This window comes from Balaenoptera physalus (assembly GCF_965194825.1).
Source record: "Balaenoptera physalus genome assembly, chromosome: 9".
In the NCBI taxonomy this organism is placed as follows: Eukaryota; Metazoa; Chordata; class Mammalia; order Artiodactyla; family Balaenopteridae; genus Balaenoptera; species Balaenoptera physalus.
Window position 1 is genome coordinate 89,896,522 of NC_138888.1, and position 26,001 is coordinate 89,922,522.

General features: G+C 36.2%; 1 protein-coding gene across 10 annotated transcripts in view; it reads left to right on the forward strand.

Annotated features, from left to right (window-relative positions):
- SNAP91 (synaptosome associated protein 91) overlaps positions 1–26,001 on the forward strand; it is a 171,432-nt gene that overhangs the window by 101,940 nt on the left and 43,491 nt on the right. For all 10 annotated transcript variants that reach the window (XM_082474181.1, XM_082474184.1, XM_082474185.1 and 7 more), the window contains 2 exons: positions 5,973–6,082; positions 8,527–8,648. In XM_082474181.1, coding sequence (XP_082330307.1) covers positions 5,973–6,082; positions 8,527–8,648 — 232 coding nt within the window. The remainder of the gene's footprint in view (positions 1–5,972; positions 6,083–8,526; positions 8,649–26,001) is intronic.

Genomic DNA, 26,001 nt, shown 5'->3' on the forward strand with positions numbered 1-26,001 from the left:
AAACATAGGAAAAACATTCTTTGAGGTAAACCACAGCAAGATCTTTTTTGACCCACCTCCTAGAGGAACGGAAATAAAAACAAAAATAAACAAATGGGACTTAATTAAACGTAAAAGCTTTTGCACAGCAAAGGAAACCATAAACAAGACAAACAGACAACCCTCAGAATGGGAGAAAATATTTGCAAATGAAACAACAAAGGATTAATCGCCAAAATATACAAATAGCACATGGAGCTCAATATCAAAAAAAACAATCCAGTTAAAAAATAGGTGGAAGTACACCATGATCAAGTGGGGTTTATCCCAGGAATGCAAGGATTCTTCAATATATGCAAATCAATCAATGTGATCCACCATATTAACAAATTGAAGGAGAAAAACCATATGATCATCTCAATAGCTGCAGAGAAAACTTTCAACAAAATTCAACACCCATTTATGATAAAAATCTTCCAGAAAGTAGGCATAGAGGGAACTTACCTCAACATAATAAAGGCCATATATGACAAACCCACAGCCAACATCGTCCTCAGTGGTGAAAAACTGAAACCATTTCCACTAAGATCAGGAACAAGACAAGGTTGCCCACTCTCACCACTATTATTCAACATAGTTTTGGAAGTTTTAGCCACAGCAGTCAGAGAAGAAAAAGAAATAAAAGGAATCCAAATCAGAAAAGAAGAAGTAAAGCTGTCACTGTTTGCAGATGACATGATACTATACCTAGAGAATCCTAAAGAAGCTACTAGAAAACTACTAGGGCTAATCAATAAATTTGATAAAGTAGCAGGATACAAAATTAATGTGCAGAAATCTCTTGCATTCCTATACACTAATGATGAAAAATATGAAAGTGAAATTAAGAAAACACTCCCATTTACTATTGCAACAAAAAGAATAAAATACCTAGGAATAAAGCTACCTAAGGAGGCAAAAGACCTGTATGCAGAAAATTATAAGACACTGATGAAAGAAATTAAAGATGATACAAATAGATGGAGAGGTATACCATGTTCTTGAATTGGAAGAATCAACATTGTGAAAATGACTGTACTACCTAAAGCAATCTACAGATTCAATGCAATCCCTATCAAACTACCACTGGCATTTTTCACAGAACTAGAACAAAAAATTTCACAATTTGTATGGAAACACAAAGGACCCCAAATAGCCAAAGCAATCTTGAGAAAGAAAAACGGAGCTGGCAGAATCAGACTCCCTGACTTCAGACTATACTACAAAGCTCCAGTAATCAAGACAGTATGGTACTGGCACAAAAACAGAAATATAGATCAGTGGAACAGGATAGAAAGCCCAGAGATAAACCCACGCACCTATGGTCACCTTATCTTTGATAAAGGAGGCAAGAATATACAATGGAGAAAAGACAGCCTCTTCAATAAGTGGTGCTGGGAAAACTGGACAGCTACATGTAAAAGAATGAAATTAGAACACTGCCTAACACCATACACAAAAATAAACTCAAAATGGATTAAAGACTTAAATGTAAGGCCAGACACTATCAAACTCTTAGAGGAAAACATAGGCAGAACACTCTTTGAAATAAATCACAGCAAGATCCTTTTTGACCCACCTCCTAGAGGAATAGAAATAAAAATAAACAAATGGGACCTAATGAAACTTAAAAGCTTTTGCACAGCAAAGGACACCATAAACAAGATGAAAAGACAACCCTGAGAATGAGAGAAAATGTTTGCAAATGAAGCAACTGGCAAAGGATTACTCTCCAAAATTTACAAGCAGCTCATGCAGCTCAATATCAAAAAAACAAACAACCCAATCCAAAAATGGGCAGAAGACCTAAATAGACATTTCTCCAAAGAAGACGTACAGATTGCCAACAAACACATGAAAGGATGCTCAACATCCCTAATCATTAGAGAAATGCAAATGAAAACTACAATGAAGTATCACCTCACACCCGTCAGAATGGCCACCATCAACAATCTACAAACAATAAATGCTGGAGAGGGTGGGGAGAAAAGGGAACCCTCTTGCACTGTTGGTAGGAATGTAAATTGATACAGCCAGTATGGAGAACAGTATGGAGGTTCCTTAAGAAACTAAAAATAGAACTACCATACGACCCAGCAATCCCACTACTGGGCATATACCCTGAGAAAACCATAATTCAAAAAGAGTCATGTACCACAGTGTTCATTGCAGCTCTATTTACAATAGCCAGGACATGGAAGCAACCTAAGTGTCCATCAACAGATGAATGGATAAAGAAGATGTGGCACATATATACAATGGAATATTACTTAGCCATAAAAAGAAACAAATTGAGTTATTTGTAGTGAGGTGGATGGACCTAGAGTCTGTCATACTGAGTGAAGTAAGTCAGAAAGAGAAAAACAAATACCTTATGCTAACACATATATATGGAATCTTAAAAAAATGGTCATGAAGAACCTAGTGGCAAGATGGGAATAAAGATGCAGACCTACTAGAGAATGAACTTGAGGACACGGGGAGGGGGAAGAGTAAGCTGGGACAAAGTGAGAGAGTGGCGTGGACACACATACACTACCAAATATAAAATCGATAGCTAGTGGGAAGCAGCCGCATAGCACAGGGAGATCAGCTCGGTGCTTTGTCACCACCTACAGGGGTGGAATAGGGAGGGTGGGAGGGAGGGAGACACAAGAGGGAAGAGATATGGAGATATATATATATGTATAACTGTTTTACTTTGTTATAAAGCAGAAACTAATGCACCGTTGTAAAGCAATTATACTCCAATAAAGATGTTAAAAAAATAAATGGGTGGAAGTCCTAAATAGACATTTCACCAAGGAAAATATACAGTTGGCCAAGAGGTACATGAAAAGATGCTCAACATCACGAATTATTAGAGAAATGCAAATCAAAACTACAATGAGGTATCACCTCACGCCGGTCAGAATGACCATTTTCAGAAAATCTAGAAACAATAAATGCTGGAAAGGCTGTAGTGAAAAGGGAACCCTCCTGCACTGTTGGTGGGAATGTCAGTTGATACAACCATTATGGAAAACAGTGTGGAGGTTCCTTAAAAAACTGAAAATAGAACTACCATATGACCCAGCAATCCCACTACTGGGCATATACCCTGAGAAAACCATAATTCAAGAAGAGTCATGTACCACAATGTTCATTGCAGCACTATTTACAATAGCCAGGACATGGAAGCAACCTAAGTGTCCATCGACAGATGAATGGATAAAGAAGATGTGGCACATATATACAATGGAATATTACTCAGCCATAAAAAGAAACGAAATTGAGTTATTTGTAGTGAGGTGGATGGGCCTAGAATCTGTCATACAAAGTGAAGTAAGTCAGAAAGAGAAAAACAAATACCGTATGCTAACCCATATATATGGAATCTAAAAAAAACAAAAATGGTACTGATGAGCCTATTTGCAGGGCAGGAATAAAGAGGTAGACATAGAGAATGGACTTGATGACATGGGGTGGGAAGGCGAAGCAGGGGCAAATGAGAGTAGCATTAACATATATACACTAACGAGTGTAAAATAGTTGGCTGGTGGGAAGCAGCAGCATAGCACAGGGAGATCAGCTCAGTACTTTGCGGTGACCTAGAGGGGTGGGATAGGGAGGATGGGAGGGAGGCTCAAGAGGGAGGGGATATGGGGACATGTGTATGCATGTGGCCGATTTGCTTTGTTCAACAGAAACTAACGCAGTATTGTGAAGCAATTTTATTCCAATAAAGATCTATTAAAAGAAAAATAAATAAAATCATTATGTCTATGGAAAAATTCCACCATACGACTGCTTAGTAGAGTGTGGTAAAATCCTGGAATCCTTTGGGATGGTCTGTTTCTGCGTTTTGGCCAAAATGAATTTTGACTTTTTCTTCTTGTAACAACAGGATTATTTTGGTTCTGTTTTCATACCTCCCGCATCTCTTCAGAGCTTATTATTACGAGGCAGTTTTTAATGAGCCTTTGAAGACCTTCATTTCTGCATTTATATTGGTAGATTCATTGCTGTCATTACGTTCTCCCTGGTGTTTCATAAACATCACTTTCCAAGGTATTTACATGTATTGGTTTATTTTTATAAATTTATTTATTTTATTATTTATTTTATTTTTGGCTGTGTTGGGTCTTCGTTGCTGTGTGTGGGCTTTCTCTAGTTACGGCAAGCAGGGGCTACTGTTCTTTGAGGTGAGCGGGCTTCTCATTGCAGTGGCTTCTCTTGTTGCCGAGCACGGGCTCTAGGCACGCGGGCTTCAGTAGTTGTGGCATGTGGGCTTCACTAGTTGTGGCACACGGGCTCAGTAGTTGTGGCTCGTGGGCTCTAGAGTGCAGGCTCAGTAGTTGTGGCGAACCAACCTAGTTGCTCCGCGGCATGTGGGGTCTTCCTGGACCAGGGCTTGAACCCATGTCCCCTGCATTGGCAGGTGGATTCTTAACCACTGCACCACCAAGGAAGCCCACATATATTGGTTTAAAAAAAAAAAACCCACTAATTTATTTCAGAGTTGTCAGTGTCCACAATGCATGACATGCAAATTAATGTTAGTCCTTTCTATCCCCTTGATAATCTTTCACATTCCATTTGGAAATTTTAAATTTTTGGTGAAGAGCAAAGCTTGAGTTCACCCTTTCTGAGCAACAGCGTCCATACTGCTCATGGGTTTGTCTTTCTTGAAGTGCTGAGCACTTGGCACTTGTGTATCTTTGGATGTTGACTTCTTGATTAGTTATATTCTTGGACAAACAGCTATTAAACAAATACTATTTAAGTCTGGAAACTCCTATACATTTCTTATCTCCTCAGTCCTTTTTCTTAAATTATTCTTTTTCAAACTTCTCTAAGTTTGATCTACTTGAAATTAGATGTCCTGTTACAGCAGTGTCTGATGGCCCTTGCTTGACCTTGGTCTTCGTGCATCTTGCTTGCTGTTAGGTCTCGTTTCCACTTATAGAACTAAGTATTGGTGGACTGGTTTGAGATTGCTATTAATCTTTCTCTTGTGAATACAGGCAAATTAAATATACCAAATAGAGTTAGGATAGTTACTAAACAAACATTTCTTTTGATATATTAGCTGACTATTAAGTCCTCTTCTTAAACCAGCCCAGGACAATAAATGTTAGGTTTTATTTCACTTTTTTAGTTTTATCTGTTTCATATTAGTGATGGGCTGTTCTCAATCTGTCAGTGACTTGAATCTTGTTTGGAAATTGCTCTCTGCCATCTGTGAACTATTTTGTAAGTTACATTTCTAGATTTTAAAGGCATCTGAGAAGACCTTACATGAAATCTGTTTAGGATGCAGAAAAGAAAATAATGGCCTTGGTTTCACAGCAGTCATTACAATTAATTTTTTTTTCCATTTCTGGCAGCTAGCAAGATCTTTCCCACTAATTTAATGTTTAGAAAATATGTTTGGCTTTGATTTTATTTTATTTTTTTATTGAAGTGTAGTTGATTTACAATGTTGTGATAGTTTCTGATGTTCAGCAAAGTGATTCACCCCTTATATATATGTATATGTGTGTGTGTGTGTATTCTTTTCAGATTGTTTTCCATTATAAGTTATTACAAGTTACTGAATAAAGTTCCCTGTGCTATACAGTAGGACCTTGTTGTTTATTTTATATATTGTAGTGTATATCTGTTAATCCCAAGCTCCTAATTTATTGTTTGGCTTTGATTGTAAATACATTCATAGAAGTCATTGCAACATTAGGCCAAATATTTTTTTCATAATTTTATATAAATTACATATAACTTTTAAAATTTGAAACATGTTTTATCCAGTATTGATTATTTATTACAATTCTCAATTTCAAATTTTCTTGAGTTTTTTCTCCCACGAGGAGCAACCAAAAAATTGCTGGGAATGGCATGCGTCTGAAAATTGGAGGTCCTCTTGCCTTGCGTAGATTCAAATTTGACCAGAGTGTGCTTTGCATCTTCCCTTTCAGTCTTCTCCAGCCACAACTGTTACGTCGCCTAATTCTACACCAGCTAAAACTATTGACACATCCCCTCCAGTTGATTTGTTTGCAACTGCATCTGCGGCTGTACCAGTCAGGTTAGTTCATGAGAATGCAGCGAACCGTTTATTAATTTTATGATCAGGTTTTCATTTTATTTTTGTGTACCAAACCCAAATGACTTCGCAAAATGAAATGTAGTCCTAGTAAATGTGTGATATTTTGGGTTATTTTCAGGTACATAGACTAAGTTCTTCTGTACTTCATACAGTTACTTAGGCTTGTACCTCTCAAAGTGTAAGGAAGACCTAAGCTGTGGAAATCACCTTGTTGCTCACACATTTGGGAAAGGAAGTGGAAGAAAGATGCACACACTTCAGGTTCTTCTGAAATGGATGATATCGACAATGTTTTCTGAAATTAGTTTCTTCTTGTGTGAAATTTAAAGGGTGTCTTAAAGTGCTAAGAAATGAGATGAAAGGAAGTGAAGTGAAATGAAATGCTTGTAGTTGCAGGCCAATTACTGGTGCATGTGAGGAACTCAAACTCTGGTGGTAGGAAGAAACCGTCAGGATGAGCCTAATTTCTTTTTTAAAAAATGTATTTATTTATTTGGTTGCACCAGGTCTTAGTTGCGGCAGGCAGGCTCCTTAGTTGTGGCTCATGGGCTCCTTAGTTGTGGCAGGTGGGCTCCTTAGTTGTGGCTCGTGGGCTCCTTAGTTGCAACTCCAGGGATGCTTAATTGCAGCTCCAGGGCTCCTTAGTTGTGGCATGCGAACTCTTAGTTGTGGCATACATATGGGATCTAGTTCCCTGACCAGGGATCAAATCCAGGCCCCCTGTGTCGGGAGCGTGGAGTCTTACCTACTGCACCACCAGGGAAGGCCCCTTATTGCTTTCATAGTGCCTAAAGGTCAGAACAGTAGTGAGAAAGGGGGGGAATGACTGTAAAATCTCTGGGCCACCTGAAATGAAGCCTCAACTCAGAGAGGCTTCCTCAGATAATAATTTTAGGTCAACTCTTTGTTTGGTTCTTTAGCCTTGAGAGCATTCTAGTCCCATCGTGTAGTATCTGTGACTCTGATTATGAATGCCCTGTATTTGGAGACTTGAATTTTGAACTGAGCAATAAAGCCCCATAATGTACGCATGTTAACTATGCACGTTACCCTCTACTTGCTTAATTCTGCTTTTATAATCACAGGCTTGGTAAAGCCAAGTCCTTTCTGCCTCTATACTAAGATAAATTGCTTCTTATAAAAGCTTTGATTCCGGTCTTAATAATAAATGTTTCCCTATTCTGGCTCTTAGACCAGTCGTATTTATGAAATAGACATCAAAACTAGGCAAGTTTCAGGGGTCTTGAAACTTTTTTTGTTAAGCAGCAGAATCCTTTTTTCAAAAAAATATTGCTCGGAAATCTAATACATAAAAAAGATAAAGATGGAACGGCTATTTATGAGGAGGGGTGGGGAACCTGGGACCCTGATGGCTTAGTACCTGGTCTGGCAGCCTTTAAGCCAGTGCTCCTTAAACCTGACTGTACAGTGAAACTCCTGGGGTTGTAGTAAAATGAAGACTCTGATGTAGTAGATATGGGTTAAGCCTGGGATTTGGCATTTTTAAGAAGGTCCCAGGATGCTGCTAGTTTGGAAACCACACTTTGAATAGCAATGCTCTAGGCTCCGCCTTGGAACTTCTATAGATGGAGGAGCTTTGAAAAGCACAGCCCCAATTGAATAAGAGTGAAAAATATGGAATTATTTTTAGGTGAGGTCTCTTATAGGCAAACTTGATGTGTTGTAGTTTAACTTAGAAAAAAGGTACAATAGTGATTATTCATTTTAGTATTCTTTGGTTTATAAATAAATTCTTCTTTTCAAGTTAAGAATTATTTACCATACTCCAAAAAAAACATACAAAAAAACTTTAGAAAATAGAGAAAAGGAAAAAAATTACCAATAATTCTCTTACCTTTAATATTTGGAGTATGTTTCCTTCTGTCACGGCCCTCATAACCAGCATTTCAGATGCTACCCAGTGGACATAACATGTTTAAAATTCCCCCTTATTTTGAGGCATTTAGATTTTCCCTTTTAATTTCTGCTCTGTGATTTGCTGAGTGACCCATTGCTTGAAGTATAATTTAACTTTGCAAGAGTTGGCAAACGATGGCCCATAGATCAAATCTAGCCCACTGTCTTTTTCTGTAAATAAATTTTTATTGGAACAAAGGCATGTTCATTTACTTACGTATGGCCTATGTCTTATTTCGCTCTGCACTGGCGGAGTCGAATAGCGATAGAGACTGTCTGGCTCGCAAACCTAAAATTTTTAGTATCTGGCCCTTTACAAAAGTTGTTTGCCAACTCTCGGTATAGAGGAACATATGCTTTACTGCTGTACTTTACAAAATATTATTCTCTTACTGGATTTAAACTAGCCAAAATCTGTGATGTTTTCTGCATAAGTCTTTATTTAAAAAGCATCTTTACATTTTAAAATTTCAGAATCTGATTTTAAAATCATATTTTCCTTTCAGCACTTCTAAACCATCTAGTGATCTCCTGGACCTCCAGCCAGACTTCTCCTCCGCAGGGGCGGCAGCAGCCGCGACACCAGCACCACCACCACCACCTTCAGTAGGCGCCACTGCGTGGGGGGGTGAGTGAAACCAGGCAACCATGCCATTTTTCTATTTAGTTGTTTTTATTCAGGCTGTAATTGTTATACTTACCTTCTGATTATCCAAAATGGTGCTAGAAACTCGGGGAGAAAATGTTCAGAATGGCATTGATTGATTGATGGAACTATATATTGAGAGAGCGAGACAAAGACAGAAAAAGTACCCATAATACAGTTAAAATATTCGAGTAATCATATAGTTTTTTAGTTTAAAAGCTGGAACAATGGGAGTATTTTTTCTTCACTGTTCTCAAATTCTGATTATTTTTAGTAATTGCTCCCTAGAGATGCAGGCCTTAGAAGATTGGGTGTTCCCATGAACTTATGAGATTACTCAGGGGCAGCATTTTGAATTTGGTTTGTTCAGATATGGTCTCCTTCATGGATTCCTTTAGACCTTCACTGGTTTTATTCACATTGTATTTGACTTCGTGCAGTTGAAATCTGGGATAGATTCTTGTTGGTGCCAGAAAATATCCATACTAAACTAATTAAGAAGAATCACACCTAAATGCTTGATTTCCATTTTATTCATGGATCTTGGGGAAAAAATTAAGCTTTTATATGTTTTTAATTAAGCATATTTAATACCAATATAAAAATTAAGTTAATTACTGCTTAATTCTCTAAGCTTCACAGAGTTGGTGTTAAATAACTTACTCGACTACATCAAACTATCAAAATAAAAAATTGTTTAAGTTTGAAAATGGCTCGTAGGAGCAACACAGAGGGAAACAACACAGAGGGACTGACACAGGAGGTGTCCCATCGTATCTCCCCATAGGAACAATACTTTGGCAGCCACCCACAGATAAAAGTGCCTTTGTGGGAGCTTTGGGATCCAGGTAAAAGGTTGCAAAGCCCAAGTGGAGCCCAAGACCAAGAACAGTTGATTTGAGAAGGCAAGCCTACTCCCAGGTGGGAGGCTCGCCAACGCTGGTCCTGGCAACAGACCTGGAAACACTGCCATGCCCCTGTGGACTCACTACAGTCCTGTTTGGCCATGATCCTGCCACCAGTAACATCTGCCAAGAGACCAGGGAGGAGTGTACACACCCATGCCTTGGGTAACAGGCCTCCTGTCCTTGGTCTCAACTGTGGACCCTGAAACTGCCTGTGGCCCAGCTCCCGCCTCTCTCAGTCATGGTCCAGGAGCAGTCCTGCCTGCCCAGGGATCCAGCAGGAGACACATCTGTCTGTGCCCCCAGAGGCAGGCCCAGTGACCTTAATCCAACCTCAGATCCTGAAGCAGCCTTGTGACTAGGCTCCAGCCCCTCCCAGCCTCACTCAGGGAGCAGTCCTACCCACCCAGGGACCTTGTGGGAGACACACTCATCCATGCCCCTATGGGCAGGCCTATAGATCTTGGTCCCAACTGTGGACCTTAAAGCAACCTTTTCACTTCATTTAGCCCCACTTAGCTGCAGTCCAGGGCTAGTCTGGCGTAGCCAGAGACCCAGCAGGAGCTACACCCAAACACATACCTGGTAACAAGCCCACCATCTCTGAACCCAACTGCACATCCTTAAGTGGACCCTTGTCCCAACTCCAGCCATACTAACCAAGGTCGTGAAGGCAGTCCTGTCCACTCAGGAACCAGGAGGCAGGAACTACACCCACCCAAGCCCCTGGTAACAGGCCCACCAACATGGGCACTACAGAAGACCCAGAAGCAGCCACATGACCCAGCCCCAACCCCACTCAACTGCAATCCCAGAGGCAGTATCATCAGCCCAGGGACCTGACAGGAGAAGGCCTTTACCTGCCAAAACCAGTGTTTAAAAACAGGAAGAGGTGTTTGCTCTTCAGATGCACAGACACCAACACAGGGCTACACAGAATACGAAGAATCAGGCAAACAAACATGACACTGCCAAAGGAAACCAATAAATCTCTAGTAACTTACCCTAAAGAAATGGAGATCTATACATAGCCTGGTAACGAATTCAAAATAATTATCTTAAAGAAACTCAATGAAATACAAGAGAACACAAATAGGCAACAAAATTAAGTCAAGAAAACTGTACATGAACAAAATAAGAAAATAGAAACCATAAAAGGGAACAAAACAGAAATTCTGAACGAAACAGAATACAATGACTGAACTGAAAAGAAAAACTCAGTAGAGAGCTTACTTGATCAGACAGAGTAAAGAATCAACAAACTCAAAGATAGAGCGTTAGAAAATAGCCAATTAAAGGAACAAAAAGGAAAAAAAGTGATGCATTCAGGACATATGGGATGCCATAAAATGAATGAATATATGCATCATGGGAGTCCCAGAAAGAGAAGAAAGCGAGAAAGAGAAGAAAGCTTATTTAAAGAGATAATGGCTAAAAACTTCATAAATCATGGGAGGGATATGGACATTTAAATTCATGAAGTTCAAAAGTCTCCAAGCAAGATCAATCCAAAGAATATTACCTGAGACACAGTATATAATCAGATTGTCAGAAGTCAAAGACAAAGAGAAACTTTTGAAAGCAACAAGAGAAAAGCACCTCCTCACATACAAGGGAACCCTGATAAAGCTATCAGCATATTTCTCAGCAGAAACCTTGCAGGCCAGGAGTAAGTAGCATGATATATTCAAAGTCCTGAAAGAAAAAAACTGCCAACCAAGAATACTATACCTGGCAAAGTTGTTCTTCAGAAGTGAAGGTGAGAAAAAGACATTACCTGACAAGCAAAATCTGAGAGAATTCATCACCACTAGACCTGTCTTACAGGAAATGCTAAAGGGATTTCTTTAAGATAAAACAACAGGATGCTAAATAACAATGAGAAAATGTATGAAAGCACAACCCTTGAACAACATGAGTTTGAACTGTGAGAGTCCACTTATACACAGATTTTTTTTCCACTAAATATGTAATACACAACTAAACAATAAATGGTTGGTTGAATCTGCAGAACTGTGGATATGGAGGACCAACTGTAAATGTATCGGTGGATTTTTGACTGCATGGGAGGTTGGCTCCCGTAACCCCTTTGCTGTTCAAGGGTGAACTGTATCAAACTCACTGGTAAAGGTAAATTTGTAGTCAAATTCAGAATACTCTAATACTGTAAATGTGGTAGGTAAATCAGTTTTAACCCTGGTATGAAAGTTAAAAGACAAGAGAATTTAAAATAACTAAAGCTACAATAATTTGCTACTACATACATAGTATAAAAAGATGTAGAGTGGATAATATGTGGAAAGTAGAGAAAGGTAAAAGTGTCCATAGTTTTTGTATGTGATTGAAGTTAAGTTGTTATCAGCTTAAAATAGACTGTTAAAACTATAAGATGTTTTATGTAAGCCCCATGGTAAACACAAAGAAAAAACCTCTACTAGATAATAAAAATAAAGAGAAAGGAATCAAAGCATACCACTGAGGAAAATCATCAAGTCACAAAGGAAGAGAGCAAGAGAGGAAGAAAAGAACAAAGGAACTACAGAATGGTCAGAAAACAGTAAACAAAATGACAATAGTAAGTCCTTACCTATAAATACTGTAAATTTAAATGGATTAAATTCTCTATCAAATAATAGAGTAGTTCAGTGGATATTAAAAAACAAACAAACAAACAAAAAACAAAATCCAACAATCTAGTGCCTACAAGAGACTCCTTTTAACTTTAAGGACATGCATAGGCAAGGTGAAGAGATGGGAAAAGATTTTCAGTCAAAATCTATCACAAGAAACAAAGAAAATCACTATATAATGATAAAATCAATTCATCAAGAGGATATAAACATCAAAATACCTAAATATATAAAGCAAATATTAACAGAACTGAGGGGAGAAATAGACAACCATACAGTAATAGTGGGGGGCTTCAATATGCCAATTTCAACAGTAGCTAGATCATCCAGACAGAAAATCAGTAAGAAAATAGCAAACTTGAATAACAGTTTACCCCAAAGGGACCTAATAGGCATAAACAGAAAATTTCATCCAACACAGCAGAATATACATTCTCTCCTCAGGTGCACACAGAACATTATCCAGGGTAGATCATATGTTGGGAGACTAAAAATTTCTTAACAAATTAAAGAAGATTGAAGTCATATCAAGTATCATTTCTGACCTTCAGTGGTATGAAACTAGAAATCAGTAACACAAGGAAATTTTGAAAATTCACCAATATGTGGAGATTAAATAACATACAGCCAACCAATGAGTCAAAGAAGAAATCAAAAAGAAATTAAAAAGAATCTTGAGACAAAGGAAAATGGAAACACAGCTTATCAAAACTTGCGTGATTCTGCAAAAGCAGTTCTAAGAGGGACATTCATAGCGCTAAATGCCTCCATTAAAAAAAAAGAAAGATCTCAAATAAACAATCTAGCTTTACGTCTCACAGAACTAGATAAAGAGCAAACTTAGCCAAAAGATAGCAGAAGGGAAGAAGTAATAAAGATTAGAGCAGAAATAAATGAAATAGAGACTAGAAGGACAATAGAAAAGATCAACAAAACTAAAGGTTGGTTTTCTGAAAAGATAAACAAAATTTCTTACAGCTAGACTAACCAAGAAAAAAAGAGCAACAACTTAAAAATAAAATTATAAATGAAAGAAGAAACATTATAGCTGATACCATAAAAATACAAAGAATCATAATAGACTACTGTGAGCAACTTATGCCATAATTGGATAACCTAAAAGAAATGGATAAATTCCTAGAAAGATACAACTGACCAAGACAGAATCATGAAGAAATAGAAAATCTGAACAGACCCATATGAAATAAGGAAATTGAAGCGGTAATCAAAAACCTCCCAACAAAGAAAAGCCCATGACCATATAGCTTCATGGGTGAATTCTACCAAACGTTTAAACAGGAATTAATGTCAGTCCTACTCAAACTCTTCCCAAAAAATTTAAAAGGAGGGAATACTTCCAAACTTATTTTTTGAAGCTAGTTTTACCCTCATTCCAAAGCCATATACAGATACTACAAGCACATAGCTGCAAGAATCCTTCACAAAATATTAGAAAACTGAATTCAGCAGCATATTAAAAGGGTCATACACCATGATCAAGTGGGATTTATCCCTGGGATGCAAGGATGGTTCAACATATGCAAGTGATACACACCACATTACAGAATAAAGGATAAAAATCATATGATTATCTCAATAGATGCAGAAAAAGCACTTAACAAAATTTAACAACCTTTCATGATTAAAACGCTCAACAAATTAGGTAAAGAAGGAATGTATTTCAACATAATAAAGGGCATATACGACAAGTCCACAGCTAACATGATACTTAATGGTGAAAAGCCGTAACCTTTTCCTCTAAGATTAGGAACAAGACAAGGATGCCTACTCTCTCCACTTCTACTCAACATAGTACTGGAAGTCTAAACCAGAGCAGTTAGTCAAGAAAAAGAAATAAAATGCATCCAAATAGGAAAAGAGGAAATAAAATTGTCTCTGCAGATGACATAATCTTATAAGTAGAAACCAAAAGAGTCCACCAAAAAACTGTTAGAACTAATAAACGAATTCAGTAAAGTTTGAGATACACAATTTATGTACAAAAATCAACTGCATTTCTATACACTAACAACAAACTATCTGAAAAAGAAATGAAGAAAACAATCCCATTTACAGCAGCATCAAAAAGAATAAAATACTTAGGAATAAATTTAACCAAGGAGGTGAAAAACCTGTACACTGAAAACTGTAAGACATTGATGAAAGAAATAGAAGATACATATAAATGGAAAGATATCCTGTGTTCATGGATTAGAAGAATTAATATTGTTAATGTCCATATTACCCAAAGTGATCTACAGATTCATTGCAATCCCTAGAAAAATTGTAATGGCATTTTCCCATTAATAGAAAAAAATTTTGTCTTCATACAGACCACAAAAGACACCAAATAGCCAAAGAAATCTTGAGAAAGAAAAATAAGGCTGGAGGCATCAAACTTCCTGAAATTAACCTATATTTCAAAACTATAGTAACCAAAATGGGATGGTGCTGGCATGAAAACAGACACCTCAACCAACAGAACAGGAGAATAGAGAGCCCAGAAATAAACCCATGCATATTCAGTTAGCTAACCTTTGACAAGGGTGCCAAGAATACACAACAGGGAACAGATAGTCTCTTTAATAAATGGTGTTGGGAAAACTAGATATCTATGTGCAAAAGAATGAAATTGGAACCTTATCTTACATCATACACAAAAATTAACTCAAATGGATTAAAGACTTAAATACAAGATCTGAAACCATAAAACTCCTAGAAGAAAACATAGGGGAAAAAACTCCTAGACATTGATCTTAGCAGTGAATTTTTTGATTTGCCACCAAAAACACAGGCAACAAAAGCAAAAATAAGCAAGTAAGACTACATTCAAACTAAAAAACTTCTACACAGCAAAGGAAACAACAAAATAAAAGTGCAGCCTATGGAATGGGAGAAAATATTTGTAAAAAAACCCAAATAACTTGATTTTAAAATAGGTAAAGGACATAAATAGACATTTTCCAAGCAAGATATGCAAATGGCCAACAAGTATATGAAAAAGTGTTCACTGTCATTAATCATTAGGAAAATGGAAATCAAAACCACAGAGATAGCACTCCACACTTGTTAGGATAACTGTTATGAAAAAGACAAGAGATAACAAGTGTTTGGTGAGGGAGTGGAGAAAAGGGAACCATTATTCATTGTTGCTGGGGATGTAAATTGGTGCAGCCATTATGGTTTATTTTTTATTTATTTTTATTTAAAAATTTTTTTTATTGGAGTATAATTGCTTTACAATGTTGTGTTAGTTTCTGCTATACAACAAAGTGAATCAGCTATATATATACATATATCCCCATATCCCCTCCCTCTTGGGCCTCCCTCCCACACTCCCTATCCCACCCCTGTAGGTCATCACAAAGCATCGAGCTGATCTCCTTGTGCTATACAGCAGCTTCCCACTAACCATCCATTTTACGTTTGGTAGTGTATATACGTCAATGCTACTCTCTCACTTCATCCCTACTTCCCCTTCCCCCCGCCAAGTCCTCAAGTCCATTCTTTATGTCTGCGTCTTTATTCCTGCCCTGCCACTAAGTTCATCAGTACCGTCTTTTTAGATTCCATATATGTGCTTTAGTATATGGTATTTTTCTCTTTCTGACTTACTTCCCTCTGTATGACAGACTCTGGGTCCATCCACCTCATTACAAATAATTCAATTTCGTTCCTTTTTATGGCTGAGTAATATTCCATTGTATGTATATACCACACCTTCTTTATCCATTCATCTGTCGATGGACATGTAGGTTGCTTCCATGTCCTGGCTATTGTAAATAGTGCTGCAGTGAACATTGTGGTACATGTATCTTTTTGAATTATGGTTTTCTCAGGATATATGCCCAGTAGTGGGATTGCTGGGTCATATGGTAGTTCTATTTTTAGTTTTTTAAGGAACATCCATACTGTTCTCCATAGTGGCAGTACAGCCATCATGGAAAAAATATAGAGGTTCCTCAAAAAATTGAAAATAGAACTGTCACATGATTCACCAGTCTCACTTCTGGATGGATGGAGATCTGCACCCCCACGTTCATTGCGGCATTATCCACAATAGCCAAGATATAAAAATAACCTAAGTGTCTGTCAACAGACAAAAGGACATAAAAAAAACACATTGTATATATTCAATGGAATATTATTTAGTCCTTTAAAAAGAAAGAAGTCCTCCTATTTGTTACAGTATGGATGAACATGAAGGACATTATGCTAAGTGAATAAACCAGACACAGAAAGACAAATGTGTATGATCTCACTTCTGTGTGAAATCTAAACTCATAGATGCAGAAAGTAGAAGGGTGGTTGCCAGAGACTGGTGGTGGGCGACGGAAGGCAGGGTATGGAATTGGAAGACGTTCAAAGAGTACAAAGGGTCAGTTGTAAGATGAATAAGTTTTGGAGATCTTATATACAGTATGGTTACCATATTTAATAATACTGTATCGTATACTTAAAATTTGCTAAGAGAGTGAATCTTAAGTATTTGCACTACAAAAATACAGTAACTATGTGAGATGATGGATGTGTTAATTTGATTGTGGTCATCTTTTCATAATGTATATGTATATCAAATCACTACATTGTGCATCTTAAATATATACAATTTTTATATGTCACTTATACCTCCATAAACCTGAAGGGGGTGGGGAGAAACAGCACTGGTAAAAGACATTAACTGACTGATGAGGAAACCGGTAAGACGATAAAGCTGGCTCAAAGAGCGTTTTGAGGAACTGGGTATTTATAGACATTTGAAAGGAAATGTTAAAATAAGATGGCTAAGTTAAGTACAAAACTGGTTAATGTCCAGTAGAGCAGTAAAAATCATGTCTTGAGGTTATCTTTTCTCCCAGACAGAGCATCACTAGCAGACAAAAACTGTAACTCAGTATATCATTTCAGAATCAGAGTCCTTAATTAACAGTTAAATTGCAGCATCAAATGAAGATACATTTCCACAGGTAATTAAATAATCCTTGGGTGAGTTTGGTAAACATTGGCAATATAACATCAACACTATCTGCTATAATCTCTTGGTTTTATTTCCAAGTTTTTGTGGTAACAAAATAAACAAAAATAACTACTTGTGAAACAAAGTTGCTAACTATATTTACAAGCATTTAAATATTGGTGCTTTTTCATTTAAATACTTAAAACTTCTCCTTTGTTGAAATGTTCAACTCCTAAGCCTATAGCTATCATTTTTTTAATAAAAATTTTCTTTCAACTACACTTAACTTTATTAAATTTCAATTGGTAAAGGAAAATATTTTTGTTGAAGAGATTTTATAAGGGCCTTCTGGTTTTCATGTTTATTTCATTCTGAGCTTCATCTTTCAGAAATGTTTGATTATTTCAGTTTACTAATAATTTTCATTGCCACAGTATCTTATACAGTGTATCATGTTTTCCTGTTTATTTAAGAATGCTTCAAATCCATATCCTTAAATCAGGCTTTCTCTGTCATAAAATTCATATAAATGACTTTCATAGAACTTTTATAATTTAAAATTTAGTATTAATTATAAATTTGTAGGGTTATACAGAATTTTTTTCAGTATTATATGAATGTGTTAACTCTAATTCTCTCAACTAATTAAATCAGTAGATTGTTCACACTGTAATTTTTAGAACTTATTAAACATTTAGTTGTTTAGTGATTTAGAACTTTAATGAATAAACAGTGAAATTGTAAACTGTCTCCTTTCACTGTATTCTCCAGCATCAAATTGAAGAGAAATTGTGTCTTTTTTGTTTGGTTGGTTGGTTTGGCACCAAAATAATAATAAATGAAAACGAAAAACCCTTGGTGAAATCTTTTTAAATTGCATTGTAACATTTTTATTTATATTCATCTTCAAGTACTTTTTGCTAAGACACATAATATTATAAGGAATAAGTTATAATAACCAACTTTATTATAACACATTTCAGTCTTTACTTGTTAGGAATAAATAACTATTGATGATTGAAACACTGAGGTGTCAGTGGATATAGAGGAAAGCAGATTAGTGTGGTTTTAACCAGGGCTGTGCAGTGTGGACCCGCAGTTTGTGCCTTGCCCAAAGGCAGGGCGAGAGGCCTGAAATCCAGCCTGCTTTCTGCTAGCCAAGCTGTGGGCTTTTTTCGTCCTTGAGGAAGAAGTGCTTTTCCTGTTCCAACCTGCTGGCCCAACGGGAGCACTTTTTTATAATTAGTACAAAACACATTATAGTGTATCAGAATGTTGGCTTAGGGCCTGATGGTTAGTATTAGTCTTTTGTCTCAACAAAATATCTACAGCTCCTTTCATAGCAGTAGAAAAGTCAGCTGGGGAGAAAAATACTAATAAGTAAATTCTCTCATTCCTAAGCAAAACAGGAAAAATTATAAGCCTTAAGAAATTCAAGTAGGGAATTCCCTGGTGGTCCAGAGGTTAAGACTCAGCGCTTTCACTGCCAGGGCCCGGGTTCAGTCCCTGATCAGGAAAAATAAGATCCCACAAACCTGCGCACACGGCCAAAAAATTAAAAAATAAAATATGTATCTTATTTAAAAAAAGAAATTCAAGTAAACTAGTGAAATATGAAATTGATAAATGTTACCTTCAGTTTGCATTTATTCTATAGATACCCAGTCGTATTTGAAGAGGATGCTAAATTTTTACCAATATGTTTTGGCTCATTTGACTAAGCAAAAAATTAAATATATAAAACCACTTTCTCAGTCTTGTTTGATAAGATCAAGCCACTTCACTATTATTGTAGTTTATTTGAATTTTGTGTAACTAGATGGTAAAATGCAAACTCTAAAACTCTTTAGACCTATTTGGATGTTCTTATCCGACCACAGTGATAGTAAGAGGATTTCATTTTCAAAATGACTGTGGCCACATCAGTTGTTTACAGATTTCTCTTGGGGCTTCTGGGTACGGATGAATATTGCCATTTTAGGGGACATATTGTAAAGGATAGTATTTCTTGTCATTGGTGTAAACCAAATTTTAGCAAATTCATATTTTAGTAAATTTAATTTAAATAGTGCATATTCCATGTGGCATTCTGCCAGCCAGTAATGAACCTGGAAGAATACAGAGTGTTTTTAACATCCCTACCTTTCTCCCCATAAAAGGGAGAGTGTTTTTTTCCTTCATAATAAATTCACCTCTCTGCACAAACAAATGAGTGTGTGTGCGTTGTATTTCTATGCATGTTAGAAGTGGAAAATGCGTAATTTTTTATTGTAAATGCTTGAAGTGAAATTCTACTTTTTGAGAAATACAGAATTACTGCTACGGTTTAGTTAGAGTTAATAGGCTTAATAGAAGTTAATTTACACATGCTGGAACGCTCATCAATATTATGTGATCACATGACTTTAATAGTTTCCATGAGAAATATTAGCTACAGTACAAGCAGTTTTTGTGACCCATATTACCATCTGCTTGTTAATTAGATCTGGGGGGGCACATCTGCAGGCTGTCTTCAAACACATGTATACACACACACACACACACACACACACACACACACACACATACACATGCTCTCTCTGAAAGATTTATAGAAGCTTTGAAATTCACAGTCCTATAATGAAAAATTATTATTTAACTTAAATGTTAGTTATTGCTATTTTTTTATTGAAGTATAATTGACATGCAACATTATATTAGTTTCAGGTGTACAACATAGTGATTCAACATTTATACACATTGTGAAATGATCACCACAATAAGTCTATTTACCATCTAAGCTATTGCTATTATTAACTTTTATTATCGAGCATTTGATGTGTTCTTGGTATGGGTGAACACTTAAATATATTAGCACATTTAATCTTCATAAAAACATGAAAAGTTCAGCTCCATCTCACTGCACAATATAGATTTCCTTGTTAATTTAGTTGTAGCTCTGTTTCCTTGGTTACAGGGAATATCTTCTAGCAATTTCTATAATACAAACAACTCTGATTATGTACTACTTGCAAATGGATTGAACTCTTATGCTGAAGTGGGGTTTTTTTGTATAGTTTAATCCTCTATAAAAAGTAGCAGTTTTGAGAATATTTAATAACCATCCTCATCATCTTGTAATAGGAACTTGCTTTTATAGTAGAGAAAATTTTGCATAAAACAAGGAATATATAACATAAATTATATTTCATCTAGAAAATTAAGACTTTGGAGACTAACACCTGTGGTTTCCAAGAGTGGAAAAAATTTTCAACATCAGTTATCCACCAATATGCGTAATCATTGTACATTTTCCTAGGAAATTTTACTTTCCGTCTTCCATCATATAATTCTCCTCACCCTCCATCTGAACAAAACACTAGTAAAGAGCAAGGAACTAATATTTTAATCTTTCGTACTTCTTTTTAAAATCTTTTTAACTCTCTCTCCTTCTAGTACACATAAACAGTCTTCTCCTTTCTCACTTACCAAATGTATGAAATAAATTACCCATCCCCTGTGATAGACTATGGGAGGTCTGGAAGCTGTTAAATCACATGGCTCTCAGCTCTTCTGCTAAGTCACACTGCAGCTTGAAGTAGCCATTGGTAAGGGCAGGGCTAGGGAGAGCCCCACCAATGCCAGGAGAAGAGAGAATCCAAGTCTCTCTGGCTTCTGATGACCCACTTTGGTTTCTAATTAATATTTTTAGGACTTAGGACTGTAGAGTAACAGTTGTATTGGGCCAGGTCCCGTTGGCTTGAGGAATGATGGGAAGGACCTTCTACTTCTCAGGATTTGGGACCTGGACACCTAACAGCAGAAAATACCCTAGCCCTACGTCAGCTATTCACTAGGCGTACATTCTAAAATTTAAAAACTATTTCTAATGTCGAGAACTCTGCTATAATTTCCTAATGTTGCTATGAAATATGTAAGATTTAGTTTTAGGAAGAGCCTTGATTATCTTAGTGGATCTGTAGAGTGCTTTACCTCATATTTACTGGGTTCACAAATTACATAGTTAAATTAATGTGATAATTTATTTCTTCTAGTTTTGTTGAGACATAATTGATGTACAGCACTGTAAGTTTAAGGTGTCCAGCATAATGATTTGACTTGCATACATCATGAAATGTTGACCACAGTAAGTTTAGTGAACATCCATCATTTCATAGAGATACAAGATTAAAGAAATAGAAATTTTTTTCCCTTGTGATGAGAAGTCTTAGGATTTACTTTCTTAATGACTTTCATATATAACATATATAACATGGTGCTGATTATGTTTATGATGTTGTATATTATACCCCTAGTACTTTTTTATCTTATAACTGGAAGTTGGTATGTTTTCACTGCCTTCATCAAACTCCTCCTTCACTTTTCCCCTGCCTCTGACAACCACAAATCTGATCTCTGTTTCTATGCATTTGTTTGTTTGTTTGTTGTTTTGAACTATAATTGACCTACAACACTGTTAGTTCCCATTACACAACATAGTGTTTCAGTATTTCTATACATTTCAAAATCATCACCACCGTAAGTCTAGTTACAATCCGTCACCATACGAAGATTGTACCTATTAATGACTGCATTCCCCACAATACATTTCATCCCCATGACTCATTTATTTTGCAACTGGAAGTTTATACCTCTTAATCTCCCTCGCCTATTTCTCTCCTACCCCCAACCCCTCCCCTCTGGCAACCACCTGTTTGTTCCCCAAATCTGTGATTCTGCTTCTGTTTTGTTGTGTTTGTTCATTTGGTTTGTTTTGTAGATTCCACATATAAGTGAAATCATACAGTATTTGTCTTTCTCTGACTTATTTCACTTAGCATAATCCTCTCTAGGTCCATGCACATTGTTGCAAATGGCAACTATGGCTAAGTAATATTCCATTATCTATATGTAGACACACACCACATCTTTATTCATCTAGTGACGGGCACTTAGGTTGCTTCCATATCTTAGCTATTATAAATAATGCTACAGTGAACATAGGGGTGCATGTATCTTTTCTAATTAGTGTTCTGATTTTCTTTGGATAAATACCCATGAGTGGAATTGCTGGATCACATGGTAGTTCTATTTTTAATTTTTTGAGGAATCTGTATACTGTTTTCCATAGTGGCTGCACCAGTTTACATTCCCACCAGCAGTGCATGAGGGTTCCCTTTTCATCACATTCTCACCAACACTTGTTATTCATTGTCTTTTTGATAATAGCCAGTCTAGCAGGTGTGAGGTGATATCTCACTGCAGTTTTGATTTTAATTTTCCTGATGATTAGTGATGTTGCACATCCTTTCGTGTGTCTGATAGCTATCTTGTATGTCTTCTTTGGAAAATGTCTACTCAGGTCCTTTGCCCATTTTTTAATCAGGTTGTTTGCTTTTTTGATGTTGAGTTGTATGAGTTATTTGTGTATTTTAGATATTAACCCCTTGTTGGATATATCATTTTCAAATATCTTCTCCCATTCAGTAGGTGGCCTTTTCATTTTGTTGATCATTTCCTTCACTGTGCAAAAGCTTTCTAGTTTGATGTAGTCCCATTTGTTTGTTTTTGGTTTTGATTCCCTTGCCTGAGGAGACGTATTCAGAAGAATATTACTAAGACCAGTATCAAAGAGTGTACTGCCTATGTTTTCTTCAAGAAGTTTTATGGTTTCAGGTCTTACATTTAAGTCTTTAATCCATTTTTAACTTATTATTATACATGGTGTGAGAAAGTAGTCCAGTTTGATTCTTTTACCTGTAGCTGTCCAGTTTTCCTAACATCATTTATTGAAGAGCCTGTCTTTTCCCCATTGTATATTGTTGCCTTCTTTGTTGTAGATTAATTGCCATGTAAGTGTGGATTCGCTTTCTGATAGTTCACTCTTAGTGTATGGAAACTCAACAGATTTCTGTATATTAATTTTGTATCCTGCAACTTTACTGAATTCATTGTGAGGTCTAGTCATTTTTTTGGTGGCATCTTTAGGATTTTCTATGTATGGTATCATTTCTTCTGCAAAGAGTGACAGTTTTACTACTTCCTTTCCAATTTGGATTCCTTTCATTTCTTTTTCTGATTGTATGATTTTTATGGCTAGGAGTTCCAATGCTATGTTGAAGAAAAGTGGCAAGAGTGGGAATCTTTCCCTTATTCCTGATCTTAGAGGAAAAGCTTTCAGCTTTTCACTGTTGAGTATGATGTTAGCTGTGGGTTTGTCACATGTGGCCTTTATTATGTTGAAGTATGTTCCCTCTATACCCCCTTTGTTGAGAGTTTTTGTCATAAATGGATGTTGAATTTTGTCAGAAGTTTTTTCCACATCTATTGAGATGATCATATGAGTTTTATTCTTCCGTTTGTTATATCACATTGATTTGTAGGCATTGAACCATCCTTGCATCCCTGAGATAAATCCCACTTGATCATGATGTATGCTCCTTTTACTGTATTGTTGGATTTGGTTTGCTAATAGTTTGTTGAGGATTTTTGCATCTATGTTCATCAGTGATATTGGCCTGCAATTTTCTTTTTTTGTGATATCTTTGTCTGGTTTTGGATCAGGGTGATGCTGGCCTTGTGGAATGAGTTCAGAAGTGTTCCTTCCTCTGCAGTTTTGGAGTAGTTTCAGAAGGATAAGTGTTAACTCTTCAATAAATATTTGGTAGGATTCACCTGTGAAGACATCTGGTCCTGTACTTTTGTTTGTTGGGAGTTTTTATTATTACTGATTCAATTTCATTACTGAACTGTTTGTATTTTCTATTTCTTCCTGATTCAGTATTGGGAGATTGTCCATTTCTTCTAGGTTGTCCATTTTTTTGGCATATAATGGCTTGTAGGACTCTCTTATGATCCTTTGTATTTCATGGTGTTGGTTGTAAGTTCTCCTTTTTCATTTCTGATTTTATTGATTTGGATCCTCTCTCTTTTTTTCCTTGATGAGTCTGGCTAAAGGTTTATCAATTTTGTTTATTTTTTCAGAGAACCAGCTCTCAGTTTCATTGATCTTTTCTATTGCTTTTTTTAGTCTCTATTTCATTTATTTCTGCTCTGATCTTTGTGATTTCTTTCCTTCTTCTAACTTTCTTGTTTGTTTGTTCTTCTTTTTATAGTTCTTTTATGTGTAAGGTTAGGTTGTATTTGAGATTTTTCTAGTTTCCTGAGATAGGCTTGTATTGCTATAAACTTCCCTCTTAGCCTTGTTTTTGCAACTTCCCGTGGATTTTGGATCACTGTATTTTCATTTTCATTTGTCTCCAGGTATTTTTTTATTTCCTCTTTGATTTCTTCAGTGATCCATTTGTTTAGTAACGTATTGTTTAGCCTCCATGGGTTTGTGTTTTTTGAAGATTTTTCTTGTAGTTGATTTTTAGTCAAGGCATTTTGGTTGGGAAAGATGCCTGATATGATTTCAGTCTTCTTACGTTTACTGAGACTTCTTTTGTTGCCCAGCGTATGATCTATCCTAGAGATTGTTCCATGTGCTCTTGAAAAGAATGTGTATTCTTCTGCTTTTGGATGGAATGTTTATATACATAAATTTATATATTAAATATATATATATATATACATATAAGTCCATCTAATCTAATATGTAGTTTAAGGCCAGTGTCTCCTTATTGATTTTCTGTGTGGATCTGTCCAATGATGTAAGTGGGGTGTTAAAGTCTCCTACTCTTACTGTGTTACTGTCAGTTTCTCCCTTTATGTCTGTTAATATTTGCTTTATGTATTTAGGTGATCCTATGTTGGGTACATATATATTTACAATTGTTATATTTTCTTCATTAATTGATTCCTTTATCATTGTGTAATGTCTTTCTTTGTCTCTTGTAACAGTCTTTATTTTAAAGTCATTTTGTCTCACTTAAGTATTGCTACCCTGACTTTCATTTCCATTTACATAGAATACTTTTTTCCATCCCCTCACTTTCAGTCTGTATGTCTTTATATCTAAAGTAATTATTTTTAATGTCAAATTTATGTTTCTCAATCTTTTAAATGTCTTCTAGAACTTTTGGTTTACTGAGTTCCCATATGGCTTTTAAGGCTCTGAAAAAAATAGCTCCCTAATGAGTTTTGATAAAGTTTCTTCATGATTAAAATAGATTTCCAGTAACATCCATGAATTTGAATGTGATCCCTGAGATGTATCACATGACTGAGAGCAGAAGAATGCCATTGGACACTCTATAAATGTTTAACCTAAAGTCATAGTACAGTTAAAAATAATCCCTCCTAGGCTTTTTATTCAGAATGCCAACTGTAATCCCACTCTTGGTCACTAAGTCTGAACCTCCCAATGGAATGCTGACCTCAGAAGGGCTGAAAAGTTTTGATGCTGTATAATCTCTCACATTCTTCTTAAAAATAATTTTCATATGTTGTCACATAATGTTTATAAATATAGAGATTATATATTGAACTGAAAAACACCTGGTAACGTGAAACTTACAAAGAAGAAAATAGTTTAGGTTAGAGTTTCTTTTTTCTGACCCCTAAACTTGCATTCAGCTTAGTATGTTCCACAGTCAAACTAGAGCCATTATAAAGCCTCTATTCATGCTCTGGTATGACACATCAAATAAAGAAGATCAATAAAATTCAATTAACTATGGTTTCTTCAGAATTGACAATTACAGTATAATGAAATCAACCAAAGCAGATGAAATGGTAAATCTGATAAGAAATCAATTGAGTTTGTCAAAGTTGTTTAGACCTAACTTAAGGTAAGTCTCTTGACCTCCCTTGCTCTCAGTTTTCCCATCTATGAAGTTGGAAAGTTGATCTAGAGGATCTCTAAGGTCCATTCCGGCTCAAAAGTTCCATGATAATAATAGGTAATACATTTATTTTTTAAA